At 52.4% G+C, this 23,041-nt stretch overlaps 1 protein-coding gene across 1 annotated transcript; it reads right to left on the bottom strand.

Moving 5' to 3' along the window:
- Positions 1 to 11,977: 11,977 nt before the first annotated feature.
- SEMA3G (semaphorin 3G) lies at positions 11,978 to 21,592 on the bottom strand (the record flags this gene model as incomplete). Its single annotated transcript, XM_084247681.1, has 16 exons — positions 11,978 to 12,418; positions 13,951 to 14,078; positions 14,358 to 14,586; positions 15,777 to 15,818; positions 16,504 to 16,595; positions 16,688 to 16,919; positions 17,198 to 17,342; positions 17,621 to 17,690; positions 17,784 to 17,898; positions 18,089 to 18,234; positions 18,445 to 18,561; positions 18,686 to 18,776; positions 19,024 to 19,143; positions 19,411 to 19,473; positions 19,587 to 19,747; positions 21,472 to 21,592. The coding sequence occupies 16 exons, from the start codon at positions 21,590 to 21,592 to the stop codon at positions 11,978 to 11,980; spliced, it is 2,313 nt and encodes a 770-aa protein (XP_084103807.1).
- Between the last annotated feature and the right edge of the window lie 1,449 nt (positions 21,593 to 23,041).

Here is a 23,041-nt window from a genome sequence, read left to right as displayed (position 1 = left end):
GGTAGATTTTTACAGGCCTTTAATGCTGAATCGGGACAGACCAGGTTTCTCTCTCTGTATTTCTCTGGCTGTTCCTCCCTCTGTCCTTGTAGTCCCATCTCAGAGTGACGCTGCCCTTGTATCCCTGCACCCCTCCACACAGGTGTCCCCATTTACATATACGCATGTCCTGTGCTCTCTGGGCCCAGGTGTCCATTATTACAAGTGTGCGTGCAAGGCCACAGGTGACAGTCATAAAGGCTAATGATGGGAGGCATTAAAAAGCCTCATAACTCATTTACCCTATGAATAGGATTCTCATTTCGAATGTTGCTGACCCCTGGAGACTTAACATCAAGGTATATACAATGGGCATTTGGGAATCATGTGGGAAGGCGGATACATATCTTCATTACATGGGCAAAGTAATATAGACTAAAAAGTCTTAAGAAATAGTGAAAGGATTATAAAGAAAAAATCTTGACTCATGATTTCCTACCTACAGGCCTGCTCCCTAAAGACAAAACTTTCTACTTAGCCATTTCTTGATTTCTTATTCTTAGGCATTATTAATTTTCTATTATGTTATGTAGAGATTTAGCACCTTTAAAATCTTCCCATTTTTATTCTCCATCTTTTATAACTGCGCCAGAATTTTTGTTTAAATTAACCTTCAATGTTTATCATGACTTAGGTAAATACCATTTACTACTGAGCCAGATAGTACACTATGATTATTTTTCCAGAATACCTGTCTTTTTTTTATTTGTTCAACTTGCTATATTGCCGCGGACCAGCCCAGCAGTGGCGGGAGATTGAGACAATCTCAGGGTTGAATGTGAATGAGCAAAAGGTGATCGAAGGAATTAGGGATAGGGACAAGGAGGAATGACACACAGACACACTCAAGGGAGAGTGAAAATCTGAGTGCGATTTATTGAAAGCAATCTTCTCTTTTTATACATTTTTACAGTAATTACTTCATTGTGTTTTGCACAGTGTCTGGTTAATCATTTACCAAGGCATAGGTGCATATTGTGTCATATATCATTACATTTTGCTTATTATCTATCAAGAAATCAAGTGCAAATCAAGAACATTTCATATTCTATCCTCCATACTGGAGGTTCGCTCTAGAACATCTGAATTATGATTACATTATTATTATTACTTTATTCATTATGTCTTCCATATACTATTATCTATTCTCGTACCTGTGTTTGGCTATATTATTTACTAAGTAATAGTTTCTGTTTCCATAGTTGCATTCCTTTACTCTGGCGCCTAGTTGCTGGCAATGAGTAACAACATATTTTGGTGGTGCCTTAACAACGCCCAGGCCTAATTGTTCCAATTATTCGTCATGGCTGAAAAGGTGGGAACCAAATTCCCCTCGGGGACTGCGTTTGTCTTAGGTTGTCAGAATTCACTTCCTGATCTTACCCGTCATTGACTGTCCAGTCCAGCGCACAGGGGCAGGGGGCTTATTATGCCATACTAGCACAGCCACCCAATTAATGTGAAATTGTGGCAATTGTCACATTGCTCTCAGGAGCCGCCACACTATATACCTATAACTAATTCTTCCCCAGCTACTTCAAACATTCAATACCTCAAAATATAACTTTCTTCATAGGCCATGCATCAGATTGCTCTGTTATGCTTATTTTCTGGAAAACCTGCCTCCTGGAGCCTACTCCTGAGTGGGGGTGAGGTGTGGAGCCTGTGGCAGGGGTGAGAGGTTGGGGGTACTTTTTGTGATCCAGACATTCAGCTGCCCAACCTCTGTGTGCAGTTAGCCTATGGGTACCTAGCATACACACACCTCTCTTAATTATTACTTAATCTTTATACCTTTACTTCCAATTGATTGATATTAATAACTAACTCCATTCTCAAAGGCTGAAAATCCCATTGTGAAGTGTTCTGTTCTTTGTCCGGACCTAATAGGTCATTCTCCACTATATAACTAGATTTCTAGATTTTTTCTTTTTTCTTTTTCTTTTCTTTTTTTTTTTTTTTTTTTTTTTTTGTGGGACCCTTGCCGGTGGCCGCGGAACGAACCAGCGCTGCAGAGGCTGCGGGCAGCCTCTCAGCCCAGCGCTCAACCGCTGCGCCACCAGGGGAGGCCCATCTACTAGATTTTTTCTTAAATAAACTTTATTTAGGACTTTTTTTTTTTTTAGTGGGAAGGAACTTTAATACAATTAGGAAACAATACAGGAAAGGCAAAGAATATAGTTTCTAAATCAAGCACCCAAAGTTACCCATCCCCTCATGGGTAAAAGTCCACCCAAGCAGGATTGGCCCAGAGCAAGGCCCCAAAGCCTGCCCCAAGTCTAAAGCATCTTCCAGTGGGGACCCACAGAAAAGGATCAGAAACAACCAGACAAGTCTGAAAGGAAAAGAGCAAAAATCAAAATCAAGACAAAAACTGCCATTGTCACCTCCCCACGGGTCTCTCACCCACATCTGTGTCACCCAGTCCACGACCAAAAGTCAAGGGCAGTTTCTTCACGTGTCTCTCTGCTCCATGTGCCTCCTCCAGGTCTCCTTCTGGCTCTCCATCCTGCTTCCTTCCTCAGTCTCCTCTGCATCTTCTTCTCTCCCTGCTCAGCTCCACCCTCCCTTGGGTGGGGCAGGGAATCTGGAACCTCCCCCTTTCCTGGGGATCACCCTGTTACAGTATCTCTTGAAACTTGAAGTAGGACATTTTTATTTTTACAGAAATATTATGAGAATAGTACACAGAGAGTTCCCCATATTTCCCGAGCCCAGTTGCCCCTATCATTGACATCTTAGGCAAGTATGGTAGTTTATTATAATTATCAACCCATCATTTATCATAAATATTAATAGATTATTATGAACTAAGGTCTATACTTTATTCAGAATTTTCTTCAGTTTTTATCTAACATATTTTTTCTGTTTTAGGATCACGTCCAGGATACCAGGTTGCATTAATCATCACATCTGAGGTTCCTCTTGCCTGTAACGGTTGGTCAGATTTTCCTTGGTTTTGATGACCTTGACAAGTTTGTTTTTTTTTTTTAAAGATTTATTTATTTATTTATACAAGCACTGGGTACAGTCAGAAGCGCGGGAGGGTGAGAGAATTCACCAGAGCCAGAGCAGGGGGAACAGAACAGACAGACAGACGAAATACACTGCTGAGGGGAGCAGCGGGTGGGGCAGGAGAGGTCTGTGCAACATGTGGGACCCTTGCCGGCAGCAGGGGATCTAACCAGAGCTGCAGAGGCTGCGGGCAGCTTCGCAGCCCAGCACTCAACTGCTGCACCACCAGGGGAGGCCCCTTGACAAGTTTTTTTAAAAGGTTTATTTTATGTATGCATACAAGAACTGGGTACAGGCTAGAGGTGTCAGGGGTGAGAGGATTCACCAGATAAAGAGTGGGAACAGAACAGGTGGATTGACTGAAATACACTGCTGAGGGGAGTAGTGGGCAAGTCAGGAGAGGTCTGCTGTGCCATGTGGGTCAACCTCCCTGGCTGGGGATAGCTTCATAGTGCTGCGTTTTAACCCCTTGCGCCACCAGGGGGGCCCCACCCTGACAAGTTTTGAGGGCTGGTCAGGTATTTATAGAATACTTCTCATTTGGGATTTGTCCGGTGTTTTTCTCATGATTAGACAAAGGTTATAGGTTTGGGGAGGAAAACCACAGAGGTAAAATTATATGCAATCAACATGACTTATCCCTGCTGTTGACTTTGCCCTACGGCCAAGGTAGTGTTTGTCAGGTTTCTCCACTGGAAAGTGACTCTTCCCTACCCGCTTTCCATACTTTATCTTTTGGAAGGAGGTCACTCTGTGCAACACACAGTTAATGACTAGGGATTTATGCTCCTCCCTCGTTAATGCAGAGCAGAGCATCTCTGCATGGGAGAGCTATCTGTTCTCTGCCATCTGTTTATTCAGTATGTATCAGTACATATGGATATCTATATTACACGTTGGGTGATAATCAAATGCTAGTTTACTTTTTTGCTCAAATTATTCTAACTTTGGCCATTGGGGGCTTCTGTTTCCTTTTCATATCCCCCCATTATTGTGTATTTTGTTTTGTTTGTGAAAACTTTACTTTCTGACACAAGGTGCCCCAGACTCATCTTGCATATTTTATTTTATTTATTTTTATACATACTGTTTTTGTTTTAAGATTTTTTTAATGGGTTTTTTTTTAAAGATTTATTCTTTTGTGTGTAGAAGAACTGGGGTGTAGGCCGGAGGTGTGGGGGGTGAGAGGATTCACCAGAGACAGGGTGGGGAGCATAACAGGCGAATTTACTGAAATGCACTGCTGAGGGGAGCAGTGAGTGAGACAGGAGAGGTCTGCTGTGCCATGTGGGTCAGCTCCCTGGCCGGGATCAAACTCAGGCTGTAGTGGTGATAGCACTAAGACTTAACCCCTAGGCCACCAGGGAGATCCATCTTGTATATTTTATTTTATTTTATTTTTAAGATTTATTTTTATTTATTTATACAAGCACTGGGTACAGTCAGAAGCGCGGGAGGGTGAGAGAATTCACCAGAGCCAGAGCGGGGAGCAGAGCAGGCAGAAGGACCGAAGTACACTGCTGAGGGGAGCAGCGGGCGGCAGGAGAGGTCTGCGCGCCATGTGGGACCCTCCTCCGGTGGCCGGGGAGCAGCTGGAGATCGAACTGGTGCTGCAGAGGCTGTGGGCAGCTTCGCAACCCAGCGCTCAACTGCTGTGCCACCGGGGAGGCCCCATCTTGTATATTTTAAATACCTGTTTCCCCAAACAATGTGTCTATTAAAATTAATTACTGTTTGATAACTCAGAATCTAGAACAAATAGCTCATGGCATAGGGGGTTGGATGTAGAATTACTTATAAGATAAAAATTCCCCACAGCACCTGCTTTCCTTCCTTTAATCCTTACCTCTGTAAGAACCATAAACTAGGGCCAGAAACCTCAAAATGCTCTGCTTCCTTTGCTGTTCACCCACTCTCTGTCCTGTCAACTTCCCTGTTATTCAGATGTTTGCTTGCCCTTCCTTCCTCTCCATCCATTGCTGATGCTCAGCTCAGACCCTATGTCTCACAGGCCTGCAGCAAAATCCTTCTCTGCATGGAAGCTTCCTGTGTCCACTTGCTTTGCTGACAAAGCAAATCTACCCTTTTCCCTTCTTCTAATTGCCATAAAACATCTGTAATTCTTTACTTAGGATGGCTCCCGCTGAGACTGGCATCCAAAGCCTTTTACAAATGTGGCCCCACACAGCTGCATCTCCCAGGACACCCCACCCATGGGCACTCTGCCCTGGCTACCCTGGAAAACTGGGCGCTGAGCATGGGGTTTACAGTCTAGAGGACCCTACTCCATTCTCTGCTTGTTGAACCCAGCATACAGGCCACTTCTTCATCCCTAAGCCCTTTCACTGGGCTCTGCTTATAACCCTCTCATAGCCCACATCATTCTCCATCTGGTGTTACAGTTGTGGAACTGTCTCTCCCACTAGATTGGAGGCCCCTTAAGGGAAAGGACATGCCTTTCTTATTAACCTTTCTTTCTCTCATGGTGTGTGACTTGAGATACCACATTCAGAGACAGTTTGATGCCTATGGAACTGATGGATATGCTAGTACCCTGTATTCATAAACCTGTTGTGTTGCCATCAAACACTAGAGGGCAGTGTTACCATGTTGAGGAAGAATATAACTACCTTAGACCTGGAAGTTGAGAGTGGTTTATGAAAAGCTTGCTTCTGTTTTGGGATTGCACAGTACTTACTGCTCTTCATTTGTTCTAAGCATATATGTTTGATTTTATTCATAAGGTGTGCTCCTGATGAATTTAGAGCCAGTATAAGGGTTACTAGTAACACTTTCATCACAGGTCAAATCCTCAGACAAGACTGCCTGCATAATCTCTCCAGACCCAAAGCAGCACTCCTAATACCCGGACTTCCTTCTACCCCAAAAATGAAGGCTTCCAGTGCCAAAGGGAATGGGTGCTGTGATTCTCTTGTTCTGCCCTCCCTTCCTAACATACACACACACACTGACGTTAGGGACTTGGTGTTGGTTTGAAAGTTCTAACTTCCTGTGAGCAGGGTGGGAGGTCATTACTATTAGTAACAGCACCTCCATTAGGCCAGATCCCAGAGATAATGTATCAACTCCCTGGGTTCCCAGGCTGACTGGAGGTGAGTTGCAGCATCATGAAGGCCCCAGATGTGAGAAAGCTCCCCTAGTAACTAAGCCAGGGAGCCCCATTCCAGAGTGATCACTTATTTTCAAGACTCTTGGGCTTTACAAATTTTTTTCCAAAAATCAAGCCATGAAGGCCATAAACCAAGTAGGTGACGGTTTTCAGAAAACAAAAATAAAAGCTTGTTCTCACTTCTCCCTGGCAAACTCCCTCCTACCCTGGTATCCCTGAGGAATGTGACAGCTTGAGATCCAGATGGAAGACGTAAAGCCCAGGAGCTCCACCCCCTTGTTTTTAGTGACCCTGTTCTGTTTGCATCCCTGATAAACAGGAAGGCATCTGCGCCATCAGTGTTCATCCCTCTCAGAGAATCTGAGAACTGTCTGGACCATCAAAGTTATCCCCAGCCCCCAGGAGTATTCTGGAAGGGACACCAGCCTCACCAAAAACAATTCCCCATTGTGTTTCCCCCCCTTGGAAATCATGGATTTGTAAACAGGTCCTTACATTTAGACAGGTCTTGCCCTGGCTTTGTGTTGGTGGGTTGTTTTTTCTACCCTAAACAATGTCCTTTCCAGTCGGGCCAGCCGTTCACACCATTGTCTGAGACCCTTGGACTACAGGAAACAGCACCAGATTCTTATCAGCAGGGGGAGGGGGCAGAATGAACAGATGAGGTCATGTCTATAAAGCAAGCTTGCTGGGCTGCCACATCGTTCTTCGAGACCTTTATCTGTGAGAACAGAGCCTTCCTTGTCCTCCCAACAAGCCAGTCTAAGCTTCAAGTGTCCTTAGTACAGTCCCCTCCATTGGATGGCAGACACCTGGACTGTGCTCTAAGCCTGTGTTGATTCACTTTGGAATCTTCACCAAGCAACAACTGTGCCCTTGCCCTGATCTTCCCTCTCTGTCCAATGGGATGCTCTTGGCAGTGAGATACACCCTGTTGGGATGGATTAGGATTCTGTCATCTTCCTCCCTGGGCAAAGAAGTCAAGCCCCCTCATCAGCAGAGTCCTAAGTGTAATCTAATAGCTGACTACTTGAGGCCTGCTGTGATGACGAAGGCCAGCATCCCTTACAAGGCCTCCCGGGAGACTGTGTATCACTTCCCATCGTCAGTGTAGAATGATTTTTTTAGAGGCTGTATTAAGGAACCAGGGGTTTCCTTAATGAAAATCCAGCAGGGAAAGTGAAAGATTTCATTATGACACAGCCTGTAAGGGAAAAGGGCCCAACAGTGGTACCCACACCCAAGTTGGGCGGGGGCTGGCAGTGGGAAGTGGGCACGGGGCTACAACTGCCCTTGCCTCATCTCCTGTGCATGAGGGGGTGTCGGTGAGTCCGGAAGAAGGACCAGGGTGCGGGAAACTAACAATCTCTGATCAGGTATTGTATCCAAAGTCAGCCCCACCCACTCATTCCCTTCACATCAAGTCCAAGTTTATAGTCTCAGAGAGCCCTGGGGATTTGATGTTGGTGTGTATTGAACTTCCTCCTTGTAGGAGCCCCTGTAGACCAGGACTTAGATAAACTCCTTAACTCAGATGGAAATTGGGCTATTTATGGGCCACTGTCTCTTTGTTCTAAGAAGAAATGTGGCTGACTGGAAAAGCCTCAGTTTGCTGAATTGGTAGTATCATGTGAGCAAGTTTTCTGTGGCCCACCCAGCTCTAGCTGTATCCAGGGGGCCCTGTCAGCTCACAGAGAAAGTAGCCTCGCAGCAAACAGGCCACTTTTTTGAGGGCTGCTGCTCGTCCTTTTGAGGGTGCTAACCTAGACTTGTCTGAGTGAAAAGGAAGCACAGAAGTCTTTTAAGAAAATGAAAAGGGCTGTTTTCCTCCCTTATTCTCCCCTCTCCCTGTTCCCTGCCTTTCCTTAGACACTTATCTATTGAATTATAGGACAATCTCAGATTTGAGGTGAAGCCTAGCTCTCCACAGAGGACTAGGCCCAACAGGGGAAGGAAGTAGGCTTGGGAGGCAGGCTGGGTGTGAGAGAAGGCAGTCAGAAGCAAGACAGAGTCCAGACCCAAGGGTCAGCAGACTGGCAGCTTGGCAGCCTTAGGCCTGGGGTGCTGTGTTCTGCTCTAGTATGGGCCCTAGAAAGCCAAGATGTGGCTGTTCCATCTGGGAGGTCATGCCTCTGAAGCTAACAGGTTTCGAAGGCAGAGATTAATACATTAATCTCATGTGTTAAGGGGAGGGATTAATCAGATCAGTATTTTCCCAAAGTATACTCTTCAAAACATTAGAAACGTGAGATGTTCACTACTCCTGGGGCAGAGAGGGGTAGAGGTCCAAGCTCTTGGGAGATTTATATAGCACATAGTAGGCATTCAAATAGACGAGCGATCACTGTAGACTTCCCAGGGATTTCTCACAGGATGTGCAAGCAGGCAGCGCACTGCTCCAAGGGGACAAAAGGGGCAAAAATCCCCTTATCTATTAGACCATTGTGACGGGACATTTCCTGAAACAATTTCTCCACAGGACACCTTTTGGAAAACGCTTGACTGATTTCTTACTCAAAGCCCCTTTCCAATTTTAAACTTGAGAAATTAAGAAAGAGGCCCAAAGAGACCTAAAGGAAAAGGTGGGAGAGGAAGATAGAGTGAAATTGCTGAGGCAAGAAATAGGGTTCAAGAGGGGAGATAGGAGGGGATGTGGGGGTCAGGATATGTCCACCCCTGAGGGGTCTGCAGAGGTATTATGCATGAGGGAGGCTGCATCCCCACAGCCTTCCCACTGTGCCCAGTGGGTATGCTCATGAGGCTTCTCAGTCACTGGTGATGGTGCCTTGAGACAAAGCATCTGGGGTCCAGGTGTTGTCAGGCCTGGGTGTTTGTTGCAGGCACAGTGGACAAAAGTATGGGCTTGCCCCAGAGCCTGGGCTGCAAGAGGGAACCGGTGATGGACCTGTTCTGTTAAGCCCACCTCCTCCACAACATGGGCTGAGGAACCCATACAAGCAACAGGCTAGTCTCCGTGGGGCGGTGGGATGATGTCTCTTCCATCTTTAAAACACTCCTGCCTTTTCCTCATGTTCCTCCAGCACCAGTGGAGTCTGCTCTTTCTGGGACATGATGTCACCAGGGGAGTGGGAGCTACAGTCAGCAGTGCCTTCTGCAGCATACCCAGGAGGCCAGACTCCCAGGGCTTCCTCTCCTCCCCAGAAGTTGCAGCCCCCACAGCACAGCTCCCATCTCTCAGACAAGAACACAGCGGCCTTAATATATGTTGGTATGTGGCTTGGGATGAAAACAGGCACCAGGCCAAGTATTGCTGTGACAAAAGTCAAGTGTTACTCTGAAAAAAAGTTCAGGGCTGCCTACATGCCCAGCTGCCCTTTGCCAGCACTTTTCCCTTGCACAAGATCCTCCTGAAGTTCTCAGAAGGTCAGGCTCAGAAGTCTTCCGGGCAGGGTTTTCCTAATTTAATAAGCAATCTCAGCTTCATAGACAAAGGCCTCTGACTCCTTCCTTCCCCTGATACCTATCTCCCTCCCCTCTAGAAAACACCACCCAGGGTGGCCTCCTTCCTGGAATGGAAAGGGAAAGTTCTTCATCATCAGCTCACACAGATGGTCTCCTTCAATTTAGTAAAAAATACACAGATACAATAATGATATAATTATGTGATGTAAATATGAACTTCATCCCTTTCCTTGTAGACTGTGGTAGACCCCTGCACTAGCCTCACCAGAACTGAGACAGTCATGACAATGAAAGTAACAACAGTAATTAGGAGAAGTGTGCTATGAAGACAGCAAAACCACAAGGCCCATCTCAATTTAAGAATACAAAAATAGAACTCACACATAGAGGCATTCCCAAGAATTAATGACACATAGTACCATGGGGACAAGAGTGGTTAGGGGTGGTTGGTAGAAGCTGTTCTTAATTTTCCAAGTACAGGTGTACAGGATTTTCAGTTCCTTCTCCTCCCCAATTTCCCCAGAGGAGCCTGCCTGGAGCCAGCCATACTTAGGACCAACCTAAAGGCCTCTGCCGGCCTGGTTGTTTCTTCCCGGCTTCCTGACCTAGAGGGCAGAGGCAGCTGCAGTTCTGGCATGGGGGCTTGCGCTCTCTTCCTACTCTCTGTCTCCCCTCCGTTTCTGTTCCAGCCTCTGCCTTGCAGTCCTTGTCTTCTCTGCTTTTCCCTGCCGACACCCCAGGCACAGCAACCCCTGGCCAGAGGCCATCGAAAGTGCTGTCAGGGTGATATCAGTGCTTCGAATTGACTTACTGCTCAAAGGGGGAGAAGAGGGCCTCTTGCAGATCACAGCTCTTTGGGGGGCAGGGAAGGGACAGATAACATAGGCAATCTGGGTGTGAGTTCAATGGGGCAAGTAGCCCTATCTTGCTTTTTGTTTTTCCCTTCTTTTTTTTTTTTTTTTAAATGGGGAGGGGCTGGAATCTCAAGCCTGATACACTTGTCTCCTTCCTGTTGGTTTTGTGTGTGACTGACTTGTTCATATGCAGGCTGGGAACAGCTTTCATTTAGTTCTCTTTCTCCCCCTCCCCCTTTGTGCTCCCCAGCCCAAGAAACACATTACTGCCGATGGCAAAGGCACCTCCCTATGTGCCAGACAGAATGCACCTGGCCATCTTAGCCTCAGTCCCCAAAGCAACAGAACTTAGACCTTTTTTTCCCCTTAAAAGAGAAGGCTTCATAAAGGTTTCATAAATTGGACATGACCAACCCTTATTTAGGAGGAACCAAATTCCAAGGTGGAAAACATCTGACTTTCTCTGTGGCTCCTGAGCTAATTGAAGCCATCTTGAGTGCTTGAGATGCCTGCTACTGGCCCCACAGCCCATCCTAGTCCTCCCACATGCTCTCCATCTCAAAAGCCTCATAAGCCTCTGTGCCTGAGTAAAGCCTGCCCTTGGCCTGCCCACAACTGCTTCTGGTTCTCAGTTACCACCCTCCCACCTTCCCAGGCTGGGGGCCTTTGCATTGCCAAGTCTAGCTTCCCTCTCCCCATCTCTGTGGAGTGACATTCTCCTAGAACCCACCCTCTCCATGCCCATCAGCATGGAGATTATGATGGGGAGAAGGGGCAACACATCAGGAGGTATGGGCATCCCAGGAAAGCTGGCCTGGGGAAGGGAAGTCAGGCTCCGAGGCCCTCCTTTTTGTTTTATAAAGGAGGAGTGAGGCCCAAACCACCTCCAGATCCCAAGCAGCTCTAGCAGTCTGTGCTTCTGTGAGTGATTCTGAGTTGCAGAAGAGTAGGAGGCAGTGTGAGGGAACCACCAGGAGATGAGGCAGGCATAGGGCAGGGGCAGGGGTGTCTTGCTGTTCTACCCTCTTAGCACCTGAGTCAGTCGGGGTAGGTCTTCTTAATGGGTGCTTAGAGGCCACTTCACCTTCCCCTGGCTGTCTGAAGGCTCCCTGCCCAGACACCACCCCAGACACACCCACACACCCACTCTGAGGGCCACTCAGAATGGCCATTGTTCTGCAAAATGGGAAAGAACCACCCAGCCCTCTCCCTGTGGGCACAAGCGGAAATGTGTTCTGGGGGCCATCTCTGAGAACAAATAGCAGTCCCACCGGGTTACCAGCAGGCTAGAGGGTGCTGGCACCAGCCTGGGACTGAGAGTGCAGAGAGGGACAGGAACAGACCTCCGGCACAGGACCCCTCCATCAAGCCCCCCATCTTTTCTGTGGCAGCCTGCTGGGGGGGGGCAGAGACGCCCATCTCTAAGATATAACCAGACATGTTGGCCCCCTCTGCTCTAACTGGGTAGGTGGGAGACACTGGGGGTTGCTGTGGGGCCAAGTGGCTCCACCCTCTTCTATGTGGCCTCCACCTCCCGGGGTGTCCGATTGCGCTCGACCTGCACCCGGCTTTTCACTTTTTTGCCCAGCTCCAGCCCTGCCCAGCTCTTGCCCTTGGCCTGTTTGCCGCGGCTCCGAGAGGAACACCATACACGTTCACAGTACTCATCCACCCGGGGCAGGTTGGCGAAGCCAATGAGCTGCAGGATGTCCTTATACCATGCCTTGGGTGGGCTAGAGGACAGTCCTCCCTGCGCTGGGGTCTCCTCTGGCCGAGGCTGGCGGGGAAACAGACTGTGGAGCTGGGTGGCCGCAATCACCTCCAGAGCCAGGTGGACCACCGTCCGGGAGAAGCCATGCTCAAGCGTCGTGCAGATGTAGGTGCCCGCATCGAGGCGGCTGAGTCTTCGGAACAGCAGCCCTTGCTCTGTCTGCACAACTCGCTCGTCTGTCTTCACCTGCCGGGCACATGGGAGGGTGTGAGTGGGACACAGAGCAGGGCAAGTACCAGCAACTCCTCTGGCCCCTGCTTTTCCAAATTTGCCATCTCATGCCCAGTGCATGGGCACTTGCCCTGATCTGTCCTCTCCTTCCCAGAAGTGGGTCAGTAGCCTTGAGATTGTGAGCTGATTGCACGAAGCTTCTCACCTTCCCATAATCCAGGAGAGGCCTGCAAAGTGGACTCTTAAAAGATCTGACTAATTGATTTTTACCCTAATCATAGTTCTGGGGCACCTGTCTTGACCTTGGGGGGCCCTGACACACATTCCCAGGGAGCAGAGGACGTAAGAGGGTAATTTAGGGGCTTTTACTGGCTGTGGGGGTGCTTTATCCCCAGTCCCAATGTTAGAACTTCCCGCTACTACGCATACACCTATCTTGGTCTGCATTATCCACTCCCCCGACAGCGCAGGGCCCACTGTCCCAAGCCAGGAGTGAGCTGAGCGCCCATCACAGTATAGAAGAAGGGCGTGCTGGTTTGTTCCAGGCCAGTCTCTGGCCCAGAACCTCTCTGGGCTTTAGTCTGCATATCTGTCTGTTGAGGTTGCTCTGCTCGGGCGGTTAGTGTTCTGTAACTCCATCTCCTTGCTCCCCTGCCCTGGCCCCCTGGAGGCGTCTTCTCAGTGCCCAGCCCAACAGCTGGCCTAAGGCTGGCCTCCCCCAGTTCCCAAGCTGAAAGGAGAGCCCCCCCCATAATCATCCCCTTCCCTGGCTGTGGGAGCGACTCGAGACTGGTTCCTCACCCTGCCCCACCCATACCCAACCTCAGGCCCCAGACTGAAACCATCTCTGGGGTTGACAGACCTTTCCGGATGGGGAGGAAAGGGTCTGGGCAGACAGCTGGACTCCAGGGAAGAAGTGTGAGGCCAGGCAGTGTGTGGGGTGGGTGGGGGGTGCAAGGGCCAGCATCCAGTGGCTAGGGATCCAGGATGGGGCAGAGGAGGATCAAGAACCCTGGGGAAGAGATTCCTTCAAGAACCAGTCGTGTAGGGCCTCCTCTGGTGGCACAGCAGTTGAGCGCTGGGCTGCGAGGCTGCCTATAGCCTCTGCAGCGCCGGTTCATTCCCCGGCCACCAACAAGGGTCCCCCCCACACACACAAAAATAAATAAGCAAATGAACTGAAATAATTAAAAAAAAAAAAAAGAAAGAAAGAACAAGTCGTGTACCAGCACAGGAAACTTGCTGACCAGCTAGACCCCGTCCCACTCTTCCATGTCTGCCGCACCCGCAGAACTCAGCTCATTGCTGGGCGTAGTAGTTTCCCTGTCACTGGAAGAGTTCCAGCACACATCTGGCTGGGTGTTCCCAGATGGCAGGAACAGGGTACCACCTTCTAGGCTTCCCAGGGGTCTGACACACGCCTTTCTCTGGCTGATCTTGGCAGGTGCACCCCTAGAGCCCAAAGCCCTTTCCTGGAGCTCAGGCTTTGGGGTTGAGGGAGAGGTGTGCCCTCAGGTCATGTGCAGGAGGCAGGGGTCCTGGCTCACCTGGTCGGGCCCCACCTTCCCTGGCCTCTGTAAGAACCAGAGCACGGCAGCCTGGGGAGACTTGGGCAGGCACTCAAGGAAGGTGCTGTTGTGTTCCGTGCCGTAGACCTTGCTGGTCGCCACTAGCCCTGGAGGGAGGCAGAGGTTGGCTCAGCTCAGGAACGCAAGGACCCCAGGGCCACCAATTGACTTCCAGGAATCCTGACTACTATGACAGACCAAGCAGTCAGCCTGTCCAAAGGCCTAACACCCATATTCTGACAGGGGCTGCACAGCTGGAGAGACTGAGGACCCTATGTTACAACAGGACCAGGCTGAGACCACATTTCACAGAGGTCAAGCTCAGGCCACAGGGTGAGTAGTGGCTTTGTGAGACCCCAGGCAGCCCCAGGGCTGCCGGCACTCACCTTCCTGGCTCTGACCCAGGCACTGCAGTGCAGGGTTGCCATGCCGGATGTCCTGCCGGCGAAACCGGCGCTTGCTGGTGCCAGGCCGGTAGCGGGTACAGGAGGAGCCATCCCAGGCACAGTATGGGTCCCGCGCCAGACAGCACTCTGCACAGGCACTGCCATAAGTCTCACACTGGTGCAGCTGCAGCCGGGCCACACCCAGCCTTGAACCCACATAAAGCATTTGCTGAGAGAGACATAAACGACCTGAGTGAGCTTGGTTCCCCAGAAGCAGCTACGCTGTCAGTACCCTGGGGTTTCCTGAGACCCCTGCCTTTTACAAGCAGTTTTCCAGGACCCCTCAGTGCCTTCTTAGAAACCAAAAGTTCTTGTCACCCACCTACTATACAGCAGATCCCATGAGGGGATGGGGCAAACCCAGGTCTTTTCCCTGTCCTCCCTGCTGCGGACCTTTGCCCTCTACCCCAATTGCCTTTATTTTCATTCACCTCTGACCTTAGAGGTTCACACTGCTTTATACAATCCTAGCACAAAAGTTGGGATTTGCCCAAAGATAAACTGGAACAGATAAACTTGCCACTTGCAAAAGGACATATAGCAGGCCTCTAAAAAGTGACTCCCCTGTTTGATTAAAAATTTGGATTTTTCTTTTTTTTTTAACTTAATTTTTATTGTGGTTAAAAAAAACACATAACAATTCTTCATTTTTAAGGCAAGAACCTCTCTTCTGAATTTTGGATCCACTTATCCAACTATCTACTAGTGTGACACACAGCTGCCTTGATTTTAACTGTCTAGAATTTAACTCCTCGTCTACATGTTTTGCTCTTTCATCTCCCACTTCCTCTCATATTCTCTGGCAGGTCACCCACTGGGAATGGGTCACCCACTGAGTCCACACACTTTTGCTTGGATTATTCTATCTGCCTTCTGACTAATCTCCTCATTAACCTTGGAACTTGCCTTCAATTTATTGGACATAATACTGCTAAAATATTATTCTGAAGTCACTCCTACTTAAAACTACCTTTTTTTTTTAAATAATAAATTTTATTTTTATATTCCCCATACAATTGCAACCCCCCCCCATTCTGACCCCAATCCCTCCCCTCCCGCCCCTCACCCCCTGGATTTTTCTTTTCAAGAACATTTTTGCCTCCCTTCAGAAACCGGCCTTAGTGGGTCCCCCTGATCCCGAACACAGCCTCACTTAGTCAGTGCCTCCCACTGCCTGCTGATTTAATGCCTGGGATCTCAGCTCCCTCCTGGATTCACAGCGACCATTGCAGGGCCCAGCAGGGCAGTTGCAGCTTACACAGCAGCTTCCGGCAGACAGTGACCGACAGCGCTGCAGGAGGCTGCAGCCGTGGTGAAGGGAAGGCAAGGGGTATAGAAAGGGGTGGCAGCTGCTCTTACCCTTTTGACGGAGATCTCCATTTCAGTGATGGGTGTTGGCACCTGGGGGAGGGGCAGAGTCTCAGGAAGGGTGCATTGGGGGACAGTCTCCCCCGCAGCCCTACTTTCAGCCTCCTCCAGCCCCCCACTGGGAGCCACCTATCTCCCAGCCTGGGCCAGCGCACTCCTTGGCAACTAAGGCTAAACAGTCTTTCCCAGACATTGGGTTGCCCTGGCTGGTCTCCAAGCAGAAGGCTCAGTTAAAAGCACAGAGCTCTGGTGTCCCCTCCACAGCCCTGTTCCCCTGCAATGAAACAGCTGTCCCAATCACCCATCCTTGTCAGAAGGCACAACAGTCCCCCAGACACAGATGACAGATGACCACCCCTGCCGCCTGACTCTAGAGAGGGCCAAACAGAACCTGTTGGGGACTTGGGGGTCTCAGCTTCCCACTCACAGCAGTGTGAACCTGGCAAAGTTTTGACAAGGGGTTCTCACCTTGATCATCCATCTTGGACACCCCTCTCCCCCCAATTTTTAGCTCACAGGCTGCATATCCCACATTCAGGAGCATCAGCAAGACCTCTGTGCAGTGAATGGCACCTTTTACCTCCCACTGACTGCAGGTTCGGCAAAGGCAGGCCCACCCATCCCATTTCCCTTCTGTGCTGTGCTCCTGCTTCCCCGTAGACCTATAGGCCCCGTAGGCCTATACCCAGACATGGACTGGAGGGGTGCCCCTGTTCACCTTAAACACCTGGAGCTCCTCCAGAACCACCTCCTCTGGCTCAGCTGAGCCCTCGACCTGGAGGGCAATGACCTTGAGCACGGAGCCTGAGTCTGTGGGGGAAAGGAGGGATCAGTGGGAGAGGAAGGGGTAGCTTGGGCCCCTGCACACCTCCCAGTCTAGCCATCCTGCTCAGCGCACCCACCAGTTCCAAGAAAAATGACGTCGTATGTCCCGTCTTCTGCCTCCACTCGGTCTACCACTATCTGTTGCAGCTGCTGGGTTAGGTGGGTTTTGACCAGGACAGGGCGGCCCCCCCGAGGCTGCACAGGCCTAAACATGAGTGGGTGGGCTCGGGCAAACTGCAGCACCTCATCCGGGTAGTCCTTGGTGTTGCCAAAGGGTCTGCCTGGTTGTGCGGTCATCTTGCTGGGGCACTGAGGGCAGCAGCAAAGGAACACCTGAAGCATCCTGGGATCTCAGCACCCTCCTGCTTCCATGCCCCACTGCTTGGACAACCCCAAAGGGACCCCAACCTCAGAGGGACTACTCTCAATACAGGAGAGCTCTGCCCCATCCTCACCCCACCCAGCCCCTGTGGAGCCTCAGCTCAGCGCTGCCAGGGGGCTGCATGCACACACAAGGCTGTCGAGGGTGGGGGTCCCTCCTGGCATCGGCCTCCTCCTCCCTGGCCTGGTCCCTGGCAGATACTCACCACACCAGGACGTGGGAAGGGCACCTTCCCCCCATAGGGCCCCCATTGGTGCTGGGGACCATCTTGGTGGGCAAAGGGCCCCTTGAAGACCTCCCAGATGTCTTCCATGTGGTACACGCAGACCGCAAAGCCTTGGAACACGGCACTGCCAAGGGCGAACAGGGACAATCAGGCCAGGGTGACTGTTATAGGTAGGAAGGGGGCAGCATTGCTCCATGGGCAGGACAGAGTGACAGTACCTGTGGTCAACAGACACCAAAAGATAAGGGCACCAAGGCAAAAGCAAGCGGAGACAGAGAATACAGCCATGGAGTCTCCGGGTCAGGGGCAAACACGGGGACCCACGGTGAGGTCAGAACATGAGGCAGCGGCTCAACAGGGTACAGGGCCAGGGTGCGGGCGAGGGGAGGCCAGTGTGCCTACCTGACTGTGCTGAACAGAGCATACACTTCAAGGCTCTTCCCTGCCTTAGGCCACAGCAGGAACACATCCTCTGGGAGAGAGAAAGCCACAGCCAACACCTCCTACTCACTGATTCTGGCCCTCCCTACTCCCACACTCAGGCCTGCCCCGTCTGTTCCCTTACCTAACTGGTCAAAGTGAGTCTCGGCACCACCAGGGCCGGGCACGGAGCAGACCAGCCTGGCCTTGAGAAAGGTGCTCCACTTGTTCACCAGCACCCGCTGTCCACCCACGTCATTCTGGGAGGTGGAGACCCACAGTCAGCCTTGGGCCTCTTCTCCTGTCCCCCTACCCACACCCTTCAGGGAGAGGCCTCAGCTTCAGCTTCACACCCTTGCCTCAGTTTCCCTACTGCTGCACTTGGGGGTGAGTCAAGGAAGGGAAGATATGGCGAGAAATTGAACGTCACGGCCCCTTCACTGCTCTCACCATGCAGACACGGCCCACGCGGCTGACGGTGACATGACCTGGGCCTCCACCGGGTGAGGGGATAGTCTCCGAGAAGAAGAAGTACACCTTGTCATCGTCCTGATCCGAGTTGTCAGGGATCCGGGCAGCCATCACAAACTGGGGATCTGGGGGTGAGAGAGTGAAATTAGGAGAGGGGCCTGACAAAGGAGGCCAGGAGCCTGAACCCAGGGATGAGAGGAAGAAATGCAGGGGCCCCACTGAAGACTGGAGTCCTAGGAGCAGAGAGTGGGCATGGGACCCCCTCCGGCCCCCACTCTGGCGTCAGCGCTCCTGCCTCCCCACCAGGCTCGCCCTCAGCAGACTCCTGGGCTCACCGTGCAGGAGGTTCTGGTCAGAGTCGGATCGCAAGGCAGGCCGGGGACCCCCACTCCGGAAGATCATGGCCTCTCGCCCCAGGAAGTCGGCAGTGAGGCCTGTGTATAGCTCCCCGCCTGGGGTGGGGGTGGGGCAGAGTCAGGGGAGGGGGGTCAGGCCCTGCAGCTGGGCCCCATCCTCTCCCAGTGGGTTGGGTCAGCCGCACCCTCCTGGGCTTGCCTCAGCCTGAGCGTCACCCACCTACAAAGGTGCTGGCGAAGGGTCGGTTGGGCTCGTGTGGGCACCGTCCCCGCCCGCCTTCCACACTGCTGGGCTCCAGGTGGAGCACATGCTGGGGAGGAGAAGGGGAGAGGAGTGTCACCCGGAGAGCAGCCCAGCCCCTACATCCGGGCAGTGACCTTTGCGTGCAGTTGGGGAGTCAGGGGTGGGTGGAAGGCCCTCTCCTTCAGGGCCTCCCAGGGGGGTCTGCTCCCTGGCACAAAGGCGCCTTTCAAGCCCCTGACCCTCCATCCTGATGCAGGCTCAATGGGGAGCGTTCAGGCTGCTGGGAGGAAACGGCACTTTCTCCCCAGGCTCACCTCCCCACGGTGCCCTACTGTGATGAGGGCACAGGTAGGCTGGAAGGCCCCAGTGCCACATGCCAGCAGGTGGGTCCGGTTGTGGGGCTGCAGCACCCGCACGAAGTTGGCGCACTCCGTCTAGGGGGAGAGTGGGTGGAAGGGATGGAAGGACACATAGCATCTCCACCAGCCAAGGTTCAGCCCTGTCTGGCTGATCAGTTCTGGAGCAGGATGGGGGTGACATTCTTCACAGACCTTCAAGAGTCCTGGAGATCTGCTCCAAATGTTCCCCACACCCCAACCCCCTTCCCAAACAGGCATGGGAGTGTGGTCACAGGCTACCCTGGGGGTCAGGGCCTGAGTGTTGGCCAGGGTTGGGGGGCAGTCACTCCTAACAACACTCACCAAAGGATCTCTTCCTTTTCGAACACACTCCTCCCTCTGTCCTGGCTGTGGCGGCCACAGGACCTAAAACACAGCTAGCTGATCCCTGACCTCACAACCTCAGTTTCCCCATCCAACCTCCCATTCTGAGGGACTGAGCTTTCATACAGTCCCTCTCCCTGGTCAGTCCCACTCACCTCCCTGGGATCTGGCCATGCCTGGTCCAGTCGCAGAGAGTAGAGAGAGTCACGGCCCCCCAAAAAGAGGCGGTCTCGGTACTCATCCAGGAACATGGCTCGAAGGTCCAGGGAGCCCCGGGGACCCAGAAAGATGGCAGAGCGGTTGGCAGATAGGAGGTCTACAAAGAAGCAAGGGAGGGGCCAGGGCCTTCTGGTCAGCCCACATCCCCAGCTAGTTTGTCGGTGGGGGGTCTCAGCTATGCCTTCACACACACACACACACACACTCATATCTGGAAAATGTTTCCATTCACAAGGCTGCTGGAGAACTTTAGGGAAGTGGATCCTGGGGGTGGGTACAACAGGAGGCTCTGAGTGGCACCACCACCCCTACCCCTCTTCACCCTCCCCCCTCCCTGCCCCAACTAGCCCAGCCACCCAGGGGCCTGCCTCCAGCCCCCACATTCCTTAACTCCATGATCTTTCAGTTCACATCTACTTCCCACTGTCCCCTCTTGCCCTCCAGGGAAAATGGCTCCGCTGGCAGATATTATGGCAGCCAGCTGGGCAAAGTGTCAGGGGAGCCTGGAGGAAGAGTGGGTAACTTTGAGCAGCTTGCAAAGCTGACTGCACAGGACAGGTGGCAGGCAGACAGAGGAGAGAGTTCCCAGCAGAGGGGCATTGGGCAAAGGCTTGAGTACGGGCAAGGCCGGGTATGGCCAGCGGAGCTCCAGGCTCTAGTCCAGGGGTGTGGCTAAGAGGGTTTTCTTCTCCATAGCTACCCACTCAGGCCCCAGGGATGGGGGTGGGATGATGTCCCAGGAGTCTAGGATCCTGGGACTTGGGGGTTGGTTAAGGAGGTAGAAGTGATGGATGAGCAAAGGGTCAGGCAGCAGGATATGGTGGGAAGGGGGACCCTTAGGAAGACTGAGTACCCTATGCCTGCCCAAGGGTCATCTTGGGCACAGTAACCACTCCATCCCAAACTTATCCACACCTTCTTCCAGGAAGCCCTCCAGGGCTGACAGAGGGGGCTTGCCTTATTTGGATTTTTTCTTGTAGCCTAAATTCTCCCCAAAAACAAAGCTCCCAGGACAGGATCACAGTCTCCCTAGGAGTCCCCCCACTAAGATTCTCCCAATTTGAACCATGTCTCCCCACTCAGACTCTCCAGAGCAGGCCAGGATCCTCAGACTGGGGTTACCAGAGGAAGGTGGTCAGTCCTCTGGTTTCCCTGAGGAGTCTGTTGAGAGCCCACATCCCAGGATGGTTTCCTTTGAAAAGTCTCCACACATGCAGAGGAGGCTGTGCCAGCAGCAGCACAACATGTCAGGTTAGATGATCAGAGGAACCTCCTGGGCCAGAGTGGGCAAAGAGGGGGGCTAGAATCCTCTTTGGGATGGAGAGGGAAGTGGGCTGCGTGAGGCAGATGAAGGTAAAGAAGTGGGGACAGGGTAAGGAATCCCTGTGGGGAAGGGAGGTGGGGGAGAGGCTGTGCCCTGCTCCCCTACTGCCTGCCCTGGGCACAGCCCCCATCAGCACCCAGATCCTCCAGCCCCGCTCTCTGCCCTCCACATCTCTCTCTGCCCATCTCCACTGAGCTCCGGATGTGTCTCATCTGACTCCCGTTCTCAGCAGCCCTAGCAGCAGGCTTAGCCCCTGAGAGTCTGTCTCTCCCACCTCCACCCCAGCCTTGTCTCCCAGACCTGCCCCCCTCCCCCGGCCAGCTCCAGCCTCTGGCGGCAAACTGGCAGAGCACCATGCCAAGGAATCACCGCAAAGTCCTTCCCACGGGTTGCGCAGGGAGTGACCGTATCCCCCTGACTGGGACCCCTAGCTGGGGGTGTCTCAGGGCCCAGGGCTCCCAGGAACATGCACAAGAACAAGGCACTCACTGCCCTACCTCGGTAGGAGAGCCGCAGGCGGGGCACGCTGGGGCTGGGGCTGGGGCCGGGGCTGGGGTGCCCCCCTTGGATCAGGAGGCCCCCTAGGAGACAGCAGATGGCCCAGGCCGAGGGGCCCATGCTGGGGAGCCTAGGGCACCACTCTGCCAGCTGCCAGCGGAGCCACCCTCCAGTCCCACTGCTGGTTGTAGTTTGCTCCTTTGCCGCTGGGCCAGCCACTTATAAGGCTGCGGCTCCACCCCGCCCTGGGCCAGGAAGAGGGGGGAGGAAGAGGGAGGGGACTGGACAGCACTAGGGCCCTGGAGATCCACCTGTAGCCTCTCCCTCCACCTTGGTGGGTCGGGTTGATGGCTCCGTGTCAGAGAGTGTCCCGCTGGGGACACTCCTTCCCAACTGGAGTGGGTGATTTCCACAGAGATGAACTCCAATCCAAGTCCCCAGGCTCCACGGGAAGGGGGCGGGGGTGGGGTGGGGGAGAGGAGATAGCCTGGAAGGGCTGTCCGGGGTCAGAGGCCAGAAGATGGTGCGGCTGGGTGGGGGTCTGGCTGGGTTCTGCTTGCTCCCTGCTCTTGCAGTGCCCCTTAGAGAGAGCTCCATAAACTCACTAAGGGTCCAGGTCTCTGATACCAGGTGGATTCAGACCCCTGAAGCCCTGGCCTGGGTCCCCAGCAACTCTGGTAGGCTCAGGTTGCTTGGGGAGAGCTATTCTAGCCTGAGTGGTTCCATGCTAGGGACAGGGGCTTGAGGATTAGCCATACTTTGCAGATCTGAGAATGGCTGGAGATGAATGCCCAGTCTCCACCCAGGTTTGTCCCTCTCTGGCGTCCAGGCCCCATCCCAACTCATAGGGGAAGGGAACAGGATCTGCCCCAGTGCCAAGGAACCCCCCCCCCCACATTGCCCTGCTTCCCTCAGCCCTCCAGTTGTACCAGACTCAGGGTCCAGAGCGTCCCCTGCATGTGTTAGGTTCTTCCCAAGATACCCCTCCGCCCCCAGGCCCCTACGATCCCTCCAGAGAGAAGGTGGAAGGGGGGTCTTACACCACCACTGCCCCTGCCTTGAGCTCTGATTTAGGAAACAGGAGAGCTACAGAAGAGGGACAAGGGGATTAAGGCTGAAAGGTTGCATCCAGGGAAGCGAGGGACCTCACCATGCCCCCTAGCCCACAGCAGTCCTGTCTCTCATCTCTTACCTCCAACCCTACCCCACAGGACTGTCACTGCCCCTACCCCAGGCCCCTGGACTCAGAATTGGTGTAATCTGTGTACTAAGAAGACTTCAACCTTGAACTGAGATTGGAGCACCAGGATTCCAGAAACTCCTGCGGGTTAGGCCTTCCCAAGGGACCCGCCTGAGTCTTTAGATGATGATCAGGACACTTGGGGGGCATCAGAGAGGGAAGGACTGGGTCCATGCCACACATCAGGCTCTGAAGAGGTTCTGATTAACCCTGTCCCTTCTGTATCTGGGACTCCTAGAGGGACCCTGTCTCCCCATCTCATCCCTGGAAGGATGGAGAAGGACCGAGGCATTTGGAACCCTGATTCCCTGTCCCCACCTCCCCAACAC

The sequence above is a fragment of the Talpa europaea genome, assembly GCF_964194135.1.
Source record: "Talpa europaea genome assembly, chromosome: 11".
NCBI classification, from domain to species: Eukaryota; Metazoa; Chordata; class Mammalia; order Eulipotyphla; family Talpidae; genus Talpa; species Talpa europaea.
The sequence above is the reverse complement of the archived record's forward strand: the minus strand, read 5'-3'. Positions and strand labels throughout refer to the sequence as shown.